This window comes from Mus caroli, unplaced genomic scaffold (assembly GCF_978045245.1).
Source record: "Mus caroli unplaced genomic scaffold, Mus_caroli_1 scaffold_7, whole genome shotgun sequence".
In the NCBI taxonomy this organism is placed as follows: Eukaryota; Metazoa; Chordata; class Mammalia; order Rodentia; family Muridae; genus Mus; species Mus caroli.
In genome coordinates this window covers 46080739-46098167 of record NW_028227262.1, presented here as the reverse complement: position 1 = coordinate 46098167, position 17429 = coordinate 46080739, and the positions used below count along the sequence as shown (strand labels likewise).

General features: G+C 37.8%; 1 protein-coding gene across 1 annotated transcript in view; it reads left to right on the top strand.

Moving 5' to 3' along the window:
* Window positions 1-1459: 1459 nt before the first annotated feature.
* Window positions 1460-17429, top strand: part of LOC147003865 (MLV-related proviral Env polyprotein-like) — a 154262-nt gene continuing 138292 nt past the window's right edge. Inside the window, exons 1-2 of the mRNA XM_085840864.1 lie at window positions 1460-1649; window positions 6546-6648. Coding sequence (XP_085696990.1) covers window positions 1460-1649; window positions 6546-6648 — 293 coding nt within the window. The remainder of the gene's footprint in view (window positions 1650-6545; window positions 6649-17429) is intronic.

Sequence of the window (17429 nt, the reverse complement as noted above, 5' to 3'; positions counted from 1 at the left end):
AATACCTTGAGCAGTTAAGAATTATTTTTTGCCTCCATTTCTATGGGTTTTCAAGTTTACCCATTTCTGTGGTGCTTCCAAGGTTTAATATTGTGCACCCTCTGCTGGGGAAAAAACAAAGGAAATACCATCAATTGTGGAAGTGATTTGGGAAAATGGAGAAAAAGCTCTAGATTGGAAGAATGTTGGGCTGATAAAAGTCATTCAGTTTGCAGTTCTTTGCACACCATGTTTCTGTGAGTCTCTGTCACCAACAATGTATTAAGACATCTAAGTGAAGATGCATTAACTTAAAAATACACAAATTCATCATTTATGAGTCAAAGAGTTGTGAAAAATCGGATTCAAGCCTGCTTCACAAGTGAATTTTAGGCTATGTTTAATGCATATCCTATGGCAGAGAAGCCAAACCATCATGAAAAGAAAGAACTAAGGATCTGAATCACAAAAGCCACGACCTTGTAATATCTTGGTCTGCCTTGCACAAAAGATGTTTTCATGCTCTGTACTACCAATTTGTTTAGGCATTCATTTTTGCTTATGACTTCTTCTTCAGTGAGGGAAAGAGAAAGAAAGGGCAAGAGCATGGGGTTGGGTAGGGAAGGAAGTGGGGGTTGGGGATCTGGGAGGAGTTAGGGGAGGAGGGGAAGGAATATGATCAAAATAAATTATATGAACAATTAAATAATGAATAAATAAACAAACTTAAGGTGTCATCTCTTGTGGACAAAGTTACCTGTGGCCAATCCTGACCTGGATTTAATTTTCAAAGTACATATTACAGGGGAGTTGACTCCTGCAAGGTGTTCTCTGACGCACACACAGGCAGTGAAAAAGCTGAAAAGTATAAGCATAACCCACACACACACATACACACACACACACACACACACACACACACACACACACAGAAAGAGAGAGAGAGAGAGAGAGAGAGAGAGAGAGAGAGAGAGAGAGACTTAAATTCTATATCCCTTCACAATGCATTATAGAGAATGCTAATAGCAGTACATACTGGTATACACTTTCAATTAAAGGTTTCCACAGGATGCCAAAGTCAGCCTGAAATTGCTTCAAGTAGCTTGAAAACATAACATAAATCTAAGTTCCATGATACTTTCCATTTAATGGAAGAATACAGCAATCTCTGTTTTTTTTTCCTCACACATGTAATAATAAGCAAACAATTGTGCCCAAGTGAAATTATCATTTAGAATACACTATTAGACAGAAGTTTGTCAGATTCTGACAGAATTTGCTTTCAAATCTTTGAACATAAACATGTGTGACTATAGTAGGTATAATATGGAATGTCATAATACATTGTTGACAGTGGTCAAATTTATCCATTTCCCACAGTGCTCTTTAGAAACTACTTTGGCAAGAATATTTCTGACAGTATAGGCTCTCCTAGCAACCCATAGCACAGCACAAGTCTGTTATTTTCTAATCCACAACAATGTTTCAGCCCAGAAGTTCTACTTCCAGATGTCTGACAGATACTGCTGTTCTCACTGAAACAGTGGCACATCTATTGATCATTATCCTTACACCATCAGTTTTCTTTTCAATTTGTAACATGTTCAGATTCCAGATTCCCCTGACCAGGTCTGCTGCTCTGAGGATTGCATCCACTAGTGCCTATGAAGGTAATTGGACATCGTTGGTAAATATAGCACAAATCCTTAAATGCTGAATCAAATCCAGAAGAATTTTCCTCCCAGAAAAGGTAATGGGCCAATTCTTATCACTTCTCCTTTATTCATTCTCTCCACAAAATAATAAGTAATATAGCAATATGACATTTTTGTAAATATTTTTAATGGATATTTTCTTTATTCACATTTCAAATGTCATTCCCTTTCCAGGTTCTACCCCTCCACGAAACTCCTGTCCTATCCATCCTCCCCCTGCTTCTATGAGGGGGTTCTATTACATTTAGGAGTTCTCTGGTGGAATTTTTGGTGTCACTTATGTATACTATCATATCATCTGCAAATAGTGATATTTTGACTGCTTCCTTCCCAATTTGTATTCCTTTGATCTCCTTTTGTTGTAGAATTGCTCTGGCTAGGACTTCAAGTACAATGTTAAATAGGCAGGGAGAGAGTAGACAGCCTTGTCTAGTCCCTGATTTTAGTGGGGTTGCTTCAAATTTCTCTTCATTTAATTTGATGATGGCTACTGGTTTGCTGTTTATTACTTTTACTATGTTTAGGTATGGGCCTTGAATTCCTGATCTTTTCAAGACTTTTATCATGAAGGGGTGTTGTCAAATGGTTTCTCAGGATCTAATGAGATGATCAATGGTTTTTTTTCCCCTTTGAGTTTGTTTATATAGTGGATTATGTTGATGAATTTCCATATATTGAACCATCCCTGCATCCCTGGGATGAAGCCTACTTGATCATGATGGTTGATGCTTTTGATGTGTTCTTGGGTTTGGTTTGCGAGAATTTTATTGAGTATTTTTGCATCAATATTCATAAGGGAAATTGGTCTGAAGTTTTCTTTCTTTGTTGGGTCTTTGTATAGTTTAGGTATCATAGTAATTGTGGCTTGATAGAACAAATTGGGTAGAGTACCTTCTGTTTCTACTTTGTGGAATAGTTTGAGGAGTATTGGTATTAGGTCTTCTTTGATGATCTGATAGAACTCTGCACTAAACCCATCTGGTCCTGGCCTCTTTTTGGTTGGGAGAGTACCAATGACTGTTTCTATTTCTTTAGGGGATATGGAAATGTTTAGGTCATTTATCTGATCATGATTTAACTTTGGTATCTGGTATCTGTCTAGAAAAATTTCCATTTCATCCACGTTTTCCAGTTTGTTGAGAATAGCCTTTTGTAGTAGGATCTGATGATGTTTTGGATTTCCTCAGATTCTGTTGTTGTGTCTCTCTTTTCATTTCTGATTTTGTTAATTAGGATACTGTCTCTGTGCTCTAATTAGTCTAGCTAAGGGTTTACCTATTTTGTTGATTTTCTCAAAGAACCAGCACCTGGTTTGGTTGATTCTTTGCATAGGTATTTTTGTTTCCACTTGATTGATTTCAGCCCTGAGTTTGATTATTTCCTGCTCTCTACTCCTCTTGAGTGAATTTGCTTCTTTGTGTTCTAGAGTGTTCAGATGTGCTAACAAGCTGCTAGTGTATGCTCTCTCCAGTTTCTTTTGGGGGGCACTCAGAGCTATGAGTTTTCCACTTAGGACTGCTTTCATTGTGTCCCATAATTTTGGGTATGTTGTGGATTCAATTTCATTAAACTTTAAAAAGTCTTTCATTTCTTTCTTTATTTCTTCCTTGACCAAGTTATCATTGAGTAGTGTTGCTCAGCTTCCACGTGTATGTGGGCTTTCTATTTTTTATGTTGTTATTGAAGAGCAGTCTTAGTCCATGTTGATCTGATAGGATGCATGGGATCATTTCAATCTTCTTGTATCTATTGAGGCCTGTTTTTGACCAATTATATGGTCAGTTTTGGATAAGATACCATGAGGTGCTGAAAAAAAGGTATATCCTTTTGTTTTAGGAAAAAAGTGTTCTATAGATACCTGTTAAATCCATTTGTTTCATAACTTCTGTTGGTTTCACTGTGTCTCTGTTTTGTTTCTATTTCCAGGATCTGTCCATTAATTAGAGTAGGGTGTTGAAGCCTCCCACTATTATTGTGTGCAGTGCAATATGTGCTTTGAGCTTTACTAAAATTTCTTTTATGAATGTGGATACCCTTGAATTTGGAGCATAGATGTTCAGAATTGAGCATTCATCTTGATAGAATTTACCTTTGATGAATATGAAGTTTCCCTCCTTATCTTTTTTGATAACTTTAGGTTTAAAGTCAATTTTATTCTATATTAGAATGTTTACTCCAGCATATGTCTTGGGACCATTTAATTGGAAAATTGTTTTCCAGCCTTTTACTCTGAGGTAGTATCTGTCTTTGTCACTGAGGTAGGTTTCTTGTATGAGGTGGGTTTCCTGTTTATGTAACCAGTCTGTTAATCTATGCCTTTTTATTGGGAAATTGAGCCCATTGATATTAAGAGATATTAAGGAATAGTCATTATTTCTTCCTGTTATTTTTGTTGTTAGAGTTAAAATTCTCTTCATGTGACTATCTTCTTTTAGGTTTGTTGAAAGATTACTTTCTTGATTTTTCTAGGGTGTAGTTTCCCTCCTTGTGTTGGAGTTTACCCTTTATTATCCTTTGAAGGGCTGGATTTGTAAGAAGATATTGTGTAAATTTGTTTTTGTCATGAAATACTTTGGTTTCTCCATCTTTGGTAATTGAGAGTTTTGCTGGGTAGTAGCCTGGACTGGTATTTGTGTTCTCTTAGGGTCTATATGACATCTGCCCAAGATCTTCTGGCTTTCATAGTCTCTGGTGAGAGGTCTGGTGTAATTCTAATAGATCTGCCTTTATAATTTACTTGGCCTTTTTCCCTTACTGCTTTTAATACTCTTGCTTTGTTTTGTGCATTTTGTGTTTTGATTATTATGTGACAGGAGGAATTTTTTTTTCTGAATCAATTATTTAGTGTTCTGTAGGCTTCTTGTATGTTCATGGGCATCTCTTTCTTTAGGTTAGGGAAGTTTTCTTCTACAATTTAAGTTTTCTTCTATAATTTTGTTGATGATATTTACTGGCCATTTAAGATGGAAATCTTTACTCTCCTCTTTACCTATTATCCTTAGCTTTAGTCTTTTCATTGTGTCCTGGATTTCCTGAATATTTTGATTTAGGATCTGTTTTCATTTTGTATTTTCTTTGATTGTTTTGTCAATGTTTTCTATGGTATCTTCTGTACCTGAGATTCTCTTTTGTATCTCTTGTATTCTGTTTGTGATGCTTGTATCTATGTCTCCTGACTTCTGTCCTAGGTTTTCCATCTCCATATTTGTTTCCTTTATGATTTCTTTATTGTTTCACTCCCATTTTTAGATCCTGGGTGGTTTTGTTCAATTCCTTCACCTGTTTGGTTGTGTTTTCTTGTAATCCTTAAATGGATTTTTGTGTTTCCTCTTTAAGGGCTTCTACCTGTTAACCTGTGTTTTCCTGTATTTCTTTAAGGGAGTTATTTATGTCCTTCTTAAAATCCTCTATCAGCATCATAAGATGTGATTTTAAATCCTAATCTTTCTTTTTCAGTGTGTTGAGGTATCTAGGACTTGCTGTGGTGGGAGTCCTCGTTTCTGATGATTCCAAGTGGTCTTGGTTTCTGTTTGCCTTTTTCCATCTGGTAATCAATTGTAGCCTCCCCCAGCCTGAAGTGGACTTGTGCAGACCTTGTCACCACTGAGGTGGGGCCACCTGCGGTGCAGCTTTCCAACTTGGCTGGGTTCTTTTGAAGTGACAACTGCCCTGCTCTTCTCTGAAATGCTGCTACCTGCTGGAGGCTGAACCTGTCTTCCTGAGACATTCCTGAATAAGCAACAGCCTGGCGACCAAGTGCTGACAGCATGGCGACAAAGCACCAAGGATGGACTGGAGGGTGGGGGTGGCAGAGATGGGGCTTCCCCCTTTTAAGCACAGTCTCTTGGTAAACTCATGGGCCTTGATCAGAGAAAACTTGTCTTGGCCTCATTATTTCTCTCGAAGTCTAGTCTCTTTCAGCCCCAGCCTGCCTTCCAGGAGTACCCAGTTCATGTAGGCCACGCTGGCCTACTACAACAGTAATCTCTAGTGTTAGATGTTCTTGCTGTCTCTGACTGGAACTTGTTCTTTCTGTGAGTCTGTAAACCTGTGTCAGCACTCACTGGAGACAAGCTCTCCTTTGACAGGAAAGGTGCACAGAGGGCTGCAGAACATCCCCACATCCTGGGTGCAGATGGAGGCAGGAAAGACCCTATCTCAGCTGCTCCGCTGCTTCTGCAGCTTGTGTGCTCCTGGCTGGTCCTGCCTTTTGACAGTCACTGGAGAGAAAATGACAATCTCCCCTGAGTCCAAGGGTCAGAGCCTTTCCAAAGCCCTTATACCATATCAGCAGAAGAACTCTTGTTTCTTCATCATATAATAAGGGGAGATATTTCACTACTCTTTTAAACAATCTGAAATGAAGGATACCAATATTTCTCTGGGCTTTGTAATTTCAACAAGAAACACACATGAATACAGCACTATTTTACTTAAAGAAATAATTTCATTATTAAATCAGATGATACTGCCAATATCATTTTCAACTCCTTTAAGTGATATGTTTTGTTGTTGATTAGGTTCATTAGAACTACTAAGTCCTAAGAAATAGATGTTTTATAATTCTGACTTACCTAGTGGTAAATTCAATGTCAATCCTGATCTACATCTCCTAAAATTTGTGTATTATCCAGGAAAGATAAGATTAAAATGATAATGTTAAAGTGTGAATCCGAATATCCTTGAAACCCTGTCTACCAAAGGCTTAGTAGTCACTCAAGGAAAAGGATTGGCTCTGTAAGAGGTGAACCATGTAGGAGGTAGGGCTTCCTGGAAGGAGTTCATGTCACTGGGGCATCCTCACAAACAGGTTATATTAAAAGTAATTTTTTTTTTTTGGATCCTATTCAGAGTTACTGCATGTGTTTGTGTCCGTTCTCATCATTGTGATTATGAACCTAACAAGAAAACATCTTAACAAAGGACAAATTGATTGTGGTTCACAGTTTCAGAGGTAGGCTGTATCATGACAGGAAAGGTATAACAAGGCCCTGCTTGTGGCAGCAGAAAAGGGAGCAAGCTTGTTATGTTACTCCTCAATTAGGAAGCAGAAAGACTGAGATGGGACTGGAGTGGTTTATAAACCTCTACCCTCAGTTTCTTAACTTCTTCACATAGACCTCAGTTTTCAAAGTTCCTACAACTTCCAAAACTACACCACTGGCTTCAGACCAAGTGTTTGCACACATTACCTTCAGGGGGACTCTTCATACCCAAACCTCAGCTTTCTTTCCCAGCAACCATAGTCTCCTGAATATTTCTTAATGTCACTTGCTTCATGCTTACTTTAAACATCCCGTAGTCTTGTAGCTCTAACACAATTCAATAGTTCAGTCTCTTCTTAGACTCAAGACAATTTCTTAAATGTGAGATGTAAACAAAGCACAAATCACATGCTTCCAGTGTACAACAGGACAGAGTAATTGCAAGGAAAGATCAGGCCAAAACCAAAACACAGTAAAATAAACATTAATCTCTATGCTACATGTACGTACAATTCATGGAGGATCTTTTGAGCTCCAAGGGGCTTCGGTAGCCCAGCCCTTCTGATTCTGCTGCCTGGGGCATGTCTACTTCTTTAGGCTAGCTCTATTCCTTGCTTAACTATATAGGTTTCTTTGGCTGATATCTCATTACTGACTCTTTCAATGTCCTGGGATCCCTATTCCAACTCAGACTTAGCCTTCACACCTTCTCAGTTCCTGCCTGGAGAACTCAGAATTTCATTGCAGGAAATCAGACTCTACCACACTTCCTTTTTGGAACTATCCTGAGAGACTCCCTGATCAGCCTCCTCCTTGAATTAGCATTGCAAATTGAGCAGTAGGAAGAGGATGCTCCAAAGTCTGCTGCCAGCTCAAAATTCGGAACCCTTTCTACAACACTTATAAATGGCTTCTGTGTTTCTTGGCAGCTAAATCTGGGAAAGAACTTTCTTAGTAGTTGTATTCAAGCAGGGAACTCCCTTAGGGTCATTCTAAGTTCAGTTCCCTCTTTAAGTGATTTTTTATTTTTGTAGGTGGGAGCCATCACTGAGTGAGGTCTTGTCCTGATAATACCTGCAGTGCAAAGAGCATAGGTTTCACTTTAATTGTATTAATTTCTTTAATGTCTACAATTGTAGATGGCTTGTCTGAAACCTCCTTTTCCACAACTTTAAGGTTTTCCATTTACTTTTTTCTCACCAACTTGTACTTTTTCTTTCTCCCTACTCTACTTGTGACTTTCCCTGATGTAACATAGCTAAGAACAGTGAGAAATTTCCACACCATAAACTGAGTACCTCAAAATTCCTCCACCAAACAAGTCAGTCCATTACTTTCAAATTTACTTGTACTCAGCACATAGGCAGAATGCAGTTAGATTCTTGTTGAGAATATAGGACGGCCTCTAGTCCTATTCCCAATACCGTCCACATTCTTTTCTTGAAGTTCCTGACCCACAACTTTGCTATCTGCTACCTGCATTTCATTTGGCATTTTGGCCTTGCACAATGTTAGCATTTACTCTAGGCTCCACCCAGCAGTTCCTAGCAATAGCCATGTATGAGCCTAGCCCCCATATAAGAAAGCCCCTCTTCCTCTCTTCCTCTCTCTTCTCTCTTTCTGTCCTTCTCTCTATCCCTTTCTCTGCCTATAGCTGTTCCTCCAAGGTCCCAAATAAACCTTAGACCTGTGGCATGCCTTGATTGTTCAGGAGGACAACTTGGCAGGGCCCACTGAGGCAATTCCTTCTGCTGCACCACTGCCATCATATAAAACACAACACACAGGCTTAGCAGGATTGTCCTTTAATCTCATTTTATAACAGCCTGCAACTTCTTCTTCTTTTTTGTTTTTAAAGATTTATTTATTTATATGTAAGTACACTGTAGCTGTCTTCAGATGCACCAGAAGACGGAGTCAGATCTCATTACGGATGGTTGTGAGCCACCATGTGGTTGCTGGGATTTGAACTCCGGACCTTCGGAAGAGCAGTCGGGTGCTCTTACCCACTGAGCCATCTCGCCAGCCCAGCCTGCAACTTCTTAAGGAGAGGAGTCCAAACAAAGGCTCCAAAAGTATGTCAGATAGTCATAGCAATGGCTCTACTTTCTGGTCCCACTGCTCTGAATTCCTTTTATTTTCATTTTGACAAAATACCCAACATGAAGCCTTTCTTTTTTTTTTTTTTTCGTGAAGAAAGATTTATTTATTTATTTATTTATTATTAGGTAATTTCCTCAATTACATTTCCAATGCTATCCAAAAAGTCCCCAATACACTCCTCCCCCCAGTCCCCCACCCACCCACCCCCACCCCTTGGCCCTGGCATTCCCCTGTACTGGGGCATATAAAGTTGGCAAGTCCAATGGGCCTCTCTTTCCAGTGATGGCCTACTAGGCCATCTTTTGATACAAATGCAGCTAGAGACAAGAGCTCTGGGGTACTGGTTAGTTCATAATAATGATCCACCTATGGGGCTGCAGTTCCCTTTAGCTCCTTGGGTACTTTCTCTAGCTCCTCCATTGGGGGTCCTGTGATCCATCCAATAGCTGACTGTGAGCATCCACTTCTGTGTTTGCTAGGCCCCGGAATTGTCTCACAAGAGACAGCTATATCTGGGTCCTTTCAGCAAAATCTTGCTAGTGTATGCAATGGTGTCAGCGTTTGGAAGCTGATTATGGGATGGATCCCTGGATATGGCAGTCTTTAGATGGTCCATCCTTTCGTCACAGCTCCAAACTTTATCTCTGTAACTCTTTCCATGGGTGTTTTGTTCCCAATTCCAAGAAGGGGCACAGTGTCCACACTTAAAGGAAAGGAGAAACTCACTTTGCCTCACTGTATCATCTTGGCAGGAGTGACTCAGAGCAGTAGCAACAGGACAATGAGGGAGATGTTTGCATCGGATCAGCAACAGTTAGGGAGTTTAGAGATTGGGATGAAACTGGAGCCAGATTGTAAACCTTAATGAACCACCCTACAGTAATCTACTTCTAGCAGGGTCTGCTCTTCTAAACGTTCCACGGTCTCTCAAAACCATAGCATCATCTAGGCCCAAGTATTTAAACATATGACCCTATAGGGCTATCTCACAACCAAATCATTTTACTCAACCTACTACGAGCTGCTAGTTGGCTGTTCCATATTCTAGGCTTTAATAGTTATTTACATAACAGGACAATTTTTGGGGCGTGGTCTTGACTGTGTCTGCCATCATCTTGATTACTTTAATACTTGGTAGTAGTCTCAAAGTAAGTTTGCACTTTTAGGTGTAAACTTGTGTCATATAAAACATGAGTATGATAAGCAAAGGTAAAGGTAAGGAGTTGAATTTTCAGACAAATGAAGCTGCCAGAGTTGTACCACTTTGTAAATAACTTCTAAGACTCTCAAATTACTTATGATGACCAACTCAAGTAATTCATGCTTTGGGTATGTTTGTCATCCCATATGCTATGCTAATTTTGTTTAAATGAAGAAACACAAAATAAAGATATTGAACCCAAGCTCTTTTGTCTTTTTGCGTTCTCCAAACATGAGGTAAGTTGATCTCCTCTATAGCATATATACTCCTTGGTATACCTTACTTTCATTCATGGTTGAGTCCAAGTAGCCCTGACTAAAATATACTTATCCAGGAGTCTCAATTAACCTTGTCCCCTTATAAGTTGAATATCTCAGTCACTTTATTACTGGAAAAAAAAGACTGACCTTCATAGAAACCATGAATACAAATGTAACTTCATATAACTTTTCAGTACATCATGGATGTGGGTGGCATATAACACCACCTCTGAAGACAGCAGAAACTTTGTCAGTTCTGTTAATTATTTCTCCCCAACACCTATCACAGGATCTGGAATAAGACAGGTAGGTCATACATAAGAAGTGATGAGAACAAAGTGTATTTAAGTCCTTGTATGCAACTATATATATAATTCTATTGATGAATAAAATAACTGAATATATAGAAAATTGTGTTTTACACACCTCATCTTTTATTGCCTAATGCTTTGGTGTGTCAATTGCTGGACAATAGACTAGAGATAAAATGGTAAATATGAAGAAAAATATCAAAACTATATAGTAAATATCCTAGTAATTTCTTCTTTATTTTACAGACATAAACCATGAAAACTAAAATGAATCAGGTACACCATACCTTTGAGTCATATACCCTGGTGTATATTTGTAATCTTGGCACTCTGGTGACTGAGGTAAAAAAAAAATTACTCTTGAGTTCAAGATATGGCTGAGGTACTTAGCAAATTAATTTCAGGTCAGCCTAGTATATTTGTCAGAGTGTTGCCCCAAAAAGGAGATGAAAGAGAGAGGAAGGAAGAAGAGAGAGAGGAAGGGGTGGAGAAGGAGAGGCAGCAGCACCAGAAACAGTTAACTCATGTTTATCAGTGTTAGTCAGGAAAGAAGAAAACCCAGAACTCATCAAGAGCCCTCTCCAGTCCCAATTTATTTTGGATTTTCTCCTGTTTTAAAATTAGCAATCCTTTGAGTGGATCATGCTGAACTAAATGCAGTACAGCAAGTCAGCCTGAGTGCTGGAACAGTGTTGTCATTGAAAAGCCTAGGCCACATTCCAAAAGATTTATTTTAGAATGTGCCTCTAACATCTCATTATCTCTCAGTTCCACACAAAAGAGTGTTTTTACTATGATTAATTCTATAAGTTTGCCCATCTCTCTTTCTAGACGCACAGATGGATTACTATGACATGGTTAGTCTCTCATCCTTCACTCAGCATTGACTGAGATTGTATTGTATCCAACACAAGTGCTGGAAACACAAAAGCAAACAAGACCTCATTCCTTTCAGCCTGCAGCTAAGAGCCCAAGTAAGAAGTCAGACAAAGAACAACCATACACACATGTATCTTATATTATGGGAAGTATTCATAAAGAAATTTAGTGATGACAGAGGTGGAAAATGGGAGCCTGGGGGAGTATACAGTAGCAATGCTATGCAGAAAGGTAAATAAGGTGATCTATAAGAAGACTCCACGTGGACTGAGACCCAAAGGCTTCAAAGACTGAGTAGACACTCCAGGCAGACATATAACTCAGTACTGTGTAGAAATGAGAAAGGCATTGAGTTAAAAACATGAGAAAAAAATGAAATCAGACCAACAAGGCTAGAGAGCCAAGGGCAGGGCTTCAATTTGTTTTAATTTGTTCTATTACCGAGACTTCCCTCTCTCTTATTTTTGTTCCTTATTGTTGTGCTATGTTTGAAAGACATGTAATAAAGACAGCACACATTAAGCTTCTTACTCTCTTTTGTGTCTGTTGTACTGTGAGAATCGAAGCTGCTTTTAAAATAGTTTTTATTAAGACATGTTATATGGATCGTAGTTATCCATAGGTGCTGCACTTCCCCACTCCATCCAGATCCTACCTACCCAACTTCATGCTCTCTCTCTCTCAATAGAAAAAAAATACAAAAATCCCCACAAAAAGAAAATGAAAATCAAAGCAGACATGCAAACTGAAAATAAAATCAGTAGACAAAACAAAACAAAACAAAAGGGCACCTATACATACAAACATAAAAATTATAATTACTTCTAGGTATGCAACCTGCCTTAGGGTGTAGTAAATATAACTACAAACAGGCTAAACAAGAATAAGTAATATCCAAGAAGAATTTCTGGGAAGAAACAATAACAAAACCAAAGAGTCATTGAAATAAAGATTTGATTCTTTGAGAGAAAATCAACAAGATTGATAAACATTTTCCTAAGTTAACCCTAAAGTTAGAGAAGATCAATTCAGATGGAAGGAGACACCAAGGGAATTCAAAGAATCATGAGAACACATTGTAAAAGTCATTAATCTACCAAACATGTAAACTCAAAAGAAATGAATGGATTTTTTTTTATATAAATGAGTTACCAAATTTAAATGAAGATGAAATAATTACCTAAAACAAGCACATAGCCTCTAGTGAAATAGAAGAGGTAGCAAAAATATATCCTAACCCACAAAGGTCTGGGGCCAGATGGATTTAATGCAGAGTTCTAACAGATCTTCACAAAAGAACTAATACCAAGAGTCCTCAAATTATTCTACAAAACAAAAACTAAAGGAACATTGCCTAATTCATTTTTATGAATTAATTATTATCCCAGTACCAAAAATCACACAAACACCCTGCAGAAAGAATATTATAGGTCAATATTATGTGTTAATATATGATTGAAAAGTTTACAATAAAATACTTGTAAACTGATTATCTAACCAGATCAAGATGGCTTCATCCAAACTATTTGAAGATCTTATTTCGGTTATTTGCCAGAGCTCCTGTTGATTTTATAAAATCCCAGCTGGTACCCCTGAGAGATGTTGTTATCTATTGCCAAGACAACAGAAGTCTTGCTTCCTCATAAGCCATAAATAAGTTCTTATCTTGAGATATGAATCGCCACAGTGATGGTGGAATTGACTAGATCATGATGGTGGATTCTTAATGAAAGACATTGCTGTCCTTATAAAAGAAACCTGGGACAGGTCTTCTCTTCTTCAGCCATTCGAGGACAATGAGAAATTTCACTGTATGAATTCAGTGCTCTATCAGATACTGTGCTCTGATTTGATTTTCAGTCCTGCTGGCTCAATACTCAGGACTATGATAAAAAAAAAATGGCAATATGTTACAGCAGGTCCAAAGCACTGGCATTGATAGTCATAAAAGATAAAGATTCCCTGCTTCATATTCTCAGTTCTAATTCATGCCCCTGTATGTATAACATACATGCCATTGTGACCAGGAATAATAAACAAAAAATGCACCTGTGCTAGCCTTGCTTGCTGCAATGGAAGTAATTGAAGTGGAAGTTTCTGGATATGTCAGGTAATACAGACTCACCTGATGTTTTGCTAAGGCAAGACCCATGGGAGGACATGTGATGTTTGGAGAATTTATAAATAGGAATCAATGGACAGTGACAGTGCTTGCAGAGTTAGCTTTGCAATGCTTCCTTGGTCTCATCTTCACTGATCTTCACTTCATTGAGAAAGGCATGGCAGAGAACTTCTACTGGCATTTCCACTGCTTCTGATCACTGCCGCTGACTTATGTGGATTTGAAGGCAGAGGACTGGTGGTTTCTAGTGGTACCATGTTGCTGATTTTGTTTGCTATCATGACACTACTGAACTGGACTGCTGGTATGCTTACAACAGAGATTGAAATTGCCCCAGGTACTTACTTCTAAACAGGTCTGCATTCCCTTGTCCTGTTTACCATCTTTTCTTCCATACCGTTGGATGGTGAGCTAGAAGGGGTAGTGGTGGAAGCATTTGATAACACTTATTCAAAGTAGTTTTAAAATATAATCCTAGAAGTAATAATTTCATTTATTCCTCATACATGAGATTTGGGCTATATCAAGTGTCTATGAATATCATGGGTAGTACACCATGTAATCAGTATAGAAATCAGATTTACCTGAGCTGGTAGGTAGAGGTAGGGACATAACCTATTTGAGTTAGCAGTAGAATTTTATTTCCAGAAGTTACAGTTGAAAATCAAAGCCAATGCAACCAAGTTGGAGAAGCAAACCCCACGTTTTAAAATGTGTTACATCCTCAATAGATGAGATAAAATAATAGAGGCCAGCCATTGATTTTCAGAGTTTAATCTCATCTTTGAGACTGTATGTACTTGTGCTAAGATTAAGACTGTTTTTGTATTTTGACTGAAGGAGAACATAAGAGAATATTGTTAGTATTTGCTTTTCTCCAGTAAGTAGTTATAAATGTATAGTGTGATTACCTCCATAGGTATAATATGCTATTTTTAGAAAATTCCATTATACAAGTAGATTAGATTTTTATCTTGAATTTATATATACATTTTTTTTGAGACAAGGTCTTTCTATGTAATTCAGGTTGACCTTAAATTCACAGAGATTCACCTGCTCCTGCTTTGCAAGCGCTAGAAATAAAGGCATTTGCCACCTTCCCTGGAATTCAAACTTTAAATTCTGATACACCCGTAAAGACTCCTCCTTTTCTGAGGATCTATACCATGAATGCACTTTTCTCAGACATTCTGGTTTGCACAGCTTGTGTTTAATTTTCCTTGTAATGAGATATTGAAATACATTAAGTATTAAAAGATCCCACTTCACTGAGATAAGACACTCTGGGTTATAATATCATATTTCTTTTTAAATGATCACTTGGGGAATTGACAAGGTGGCTCAGCAGCTAGGGGTCCTTGCTTGCTACTCTTTTCCAGAACCTTACTTTGTTTCCTAGCATTAAGGTTGAGCAGTTCAGAACTTCCTATTTCTCCAGCTCTGGAGGTCTGACATCCTCTTCTCATCTCTGTGAGTACCTTCATGCACACCACCACCACCACCACCACCACCATCACCACCACCACCACCACCACCACCACCACCACCACAATAACAACAACAGTAAAATTAAAAACTGTTATTTTAGTAATGTGTTTAAATCCCATTTTTTTGTTCAAAATGCAAACTACAAGGAAGCAAATGCCTTATTTGGGTTTTTGCTCATCAGCTTCATGTCACTTTAACTAATACCTGAGATGATAATATATATCTCAGGTATATTGGGAATATACCTGAAAGATAGATATCACTATAATTTACATCTGAGATAGTCAAGTATAAACATAAGAAGTGTATTTTGCCTCCACAACCTTAAATATTTCAGCCTATGACCGGTTGTCCAGTATGTTTGAATCCCTCAAAGCAGATCAAGACACCAGAGTGTGGCATGGTGAAACTCTCCCTCTTTGAGTACTGGTGATGTTTCCTTGGTGGGGAGTATGAACCTATGCTCACAGACTGTTTACTTCTTGAAGCTTCAAATGCTGCCCAATAGCATCAAGCTGGGACCCAACCTGGAGTACTTGGCCTTTGGGAGATCGAAAGGTAAGCAGTCAGAATAGAAAACTCCTTGGAACTAGAACTGTTAAATAGGGGAAAGGGAAAAAGTACTGGAGTGCTTCTTGGAAATTTGGTAAACTTCGATAAGTAGGGACTTAAATGGTTCAAAACAGAAGGAAACTGTGCCCATCCAATTTGCCCACGTTGACCTGTCACATGATGTTTGGGGAATTTTCTCCTACAATACAGATTTCAGAATGAAGAGGTATGTCGATTGGAATAGACTCATTATAACAGAGTTATTTCTCCCCAAAATGTTCACTTCGGTGAAGAATGTTTTTGAAAGTTAGCTGAAGGATCAACATAATTTTTCTTAAATGTATCCTGTTACTCTCACAGATGTGAGAGCCATATTGTCAGCAGACTTATTTTAAAAGTAAATCAAACTTCCCGATCTATATAGTTCTTTAATATTCTGTGAGATATGTTTTCAACCTCCCCTTGTGAAATCTTCCATGAATGATTATCTTGCTGATTAACTGTGGAGCGATGATTTATTCTACCTTGAACTTCTAGCCTAAATATAATCATCTCATTACTGGCAACAAATCACCTGAAGAGCAGTTACAGCTAGAAGATTTTCTAACAATCTGGAATCAGACACTGAATAAAACTCCCCATCCTAACTCCTTTTATCATGCTACAATGAATCTGAACATTAATTGACTTCCCATCTGCCTGTATTTCTTGCTCTGTCTTATGCTTCCAACCTCCTTTTCATCAATGTGAATATAAACTCTTTATTTTAAACCTTTCTTCTTTATTTTTGCAGAGTTAATCTGAGCATGATCAGAGAGATTACCGTAGAGAGCCATAAGTTCATCAGCATAATAAAATAACTCTCCCCTAATCATACAGGTAATTTTTCAATGTTAATTTTTTTAGGAGCATCTTGGTTTTCTTTTATTTTTTCAAAAAAATTTTCCTCTAGATATAAACAGTAATTTGGAAAGCTGTGGAAAAAACTTCCAGAATTTACTGAAGGAATCATTTAAAATATATTTATTATAATCTTATTCTATTAAATTATTAATGAATCCATCATTACATCTCCACCCTTTTAATAATCCAAAGTATCAATAGCTAACTCCCAATATAAAGATATCTACTAAGTTTCTGCCTTTGAAACTTCAATTGGATAATTACCAATTTGAAGAAAAAGTTGACCCCTCTCCTAATTTATCTGTTGGGTTTAGTTCACAATTCAGTCTTCTCTTTCAGGTGTTGACTGATACAAATTGCAGTGCTTAGAGTTTTCAACTTCTGGGCCACCTTCTTTGGCGACTTGGATTACAGTTGCTCAATTCTTTGATATGTGAATTTGAATAAATAACAATGTCTCCTCTTTTTACTTAAAAAATGGAAATCTTGAATGAGAGATTAATGTTCAAGAAATCAGTGTCCTGATACATCGCCTAAGGATGATAAAATACAGATGGTAGACACCGGCTTATAGTACAGTTTAAGGAAGATAAAGAAATAATATTGCAAGTCATAGAACACTCCTTTCACGCTGTTGCTGTACAATTTACTCCAATGTGAGCAATTTCTATTAATGAATACTAAATTCTTTGTAAAACAGGTGTATTATTTTGGAATCTTCATTTTTTTTCTTACTGTGGATGTTCTGTGTTTATATACTCATTAACTGTATTTCTCCATTTTAATTAGATACTTTAGTTTTAATTTACATTTGATACATTTTAAAAATGATACTGGAATACTTCAGCACTGTACGTTGTGTGGTAGTTGCCAGACGGCTCAGTAGGGAGAGGGGTGAGCCACTAAGCCTGATGTCCTGAGTTCACTTCCC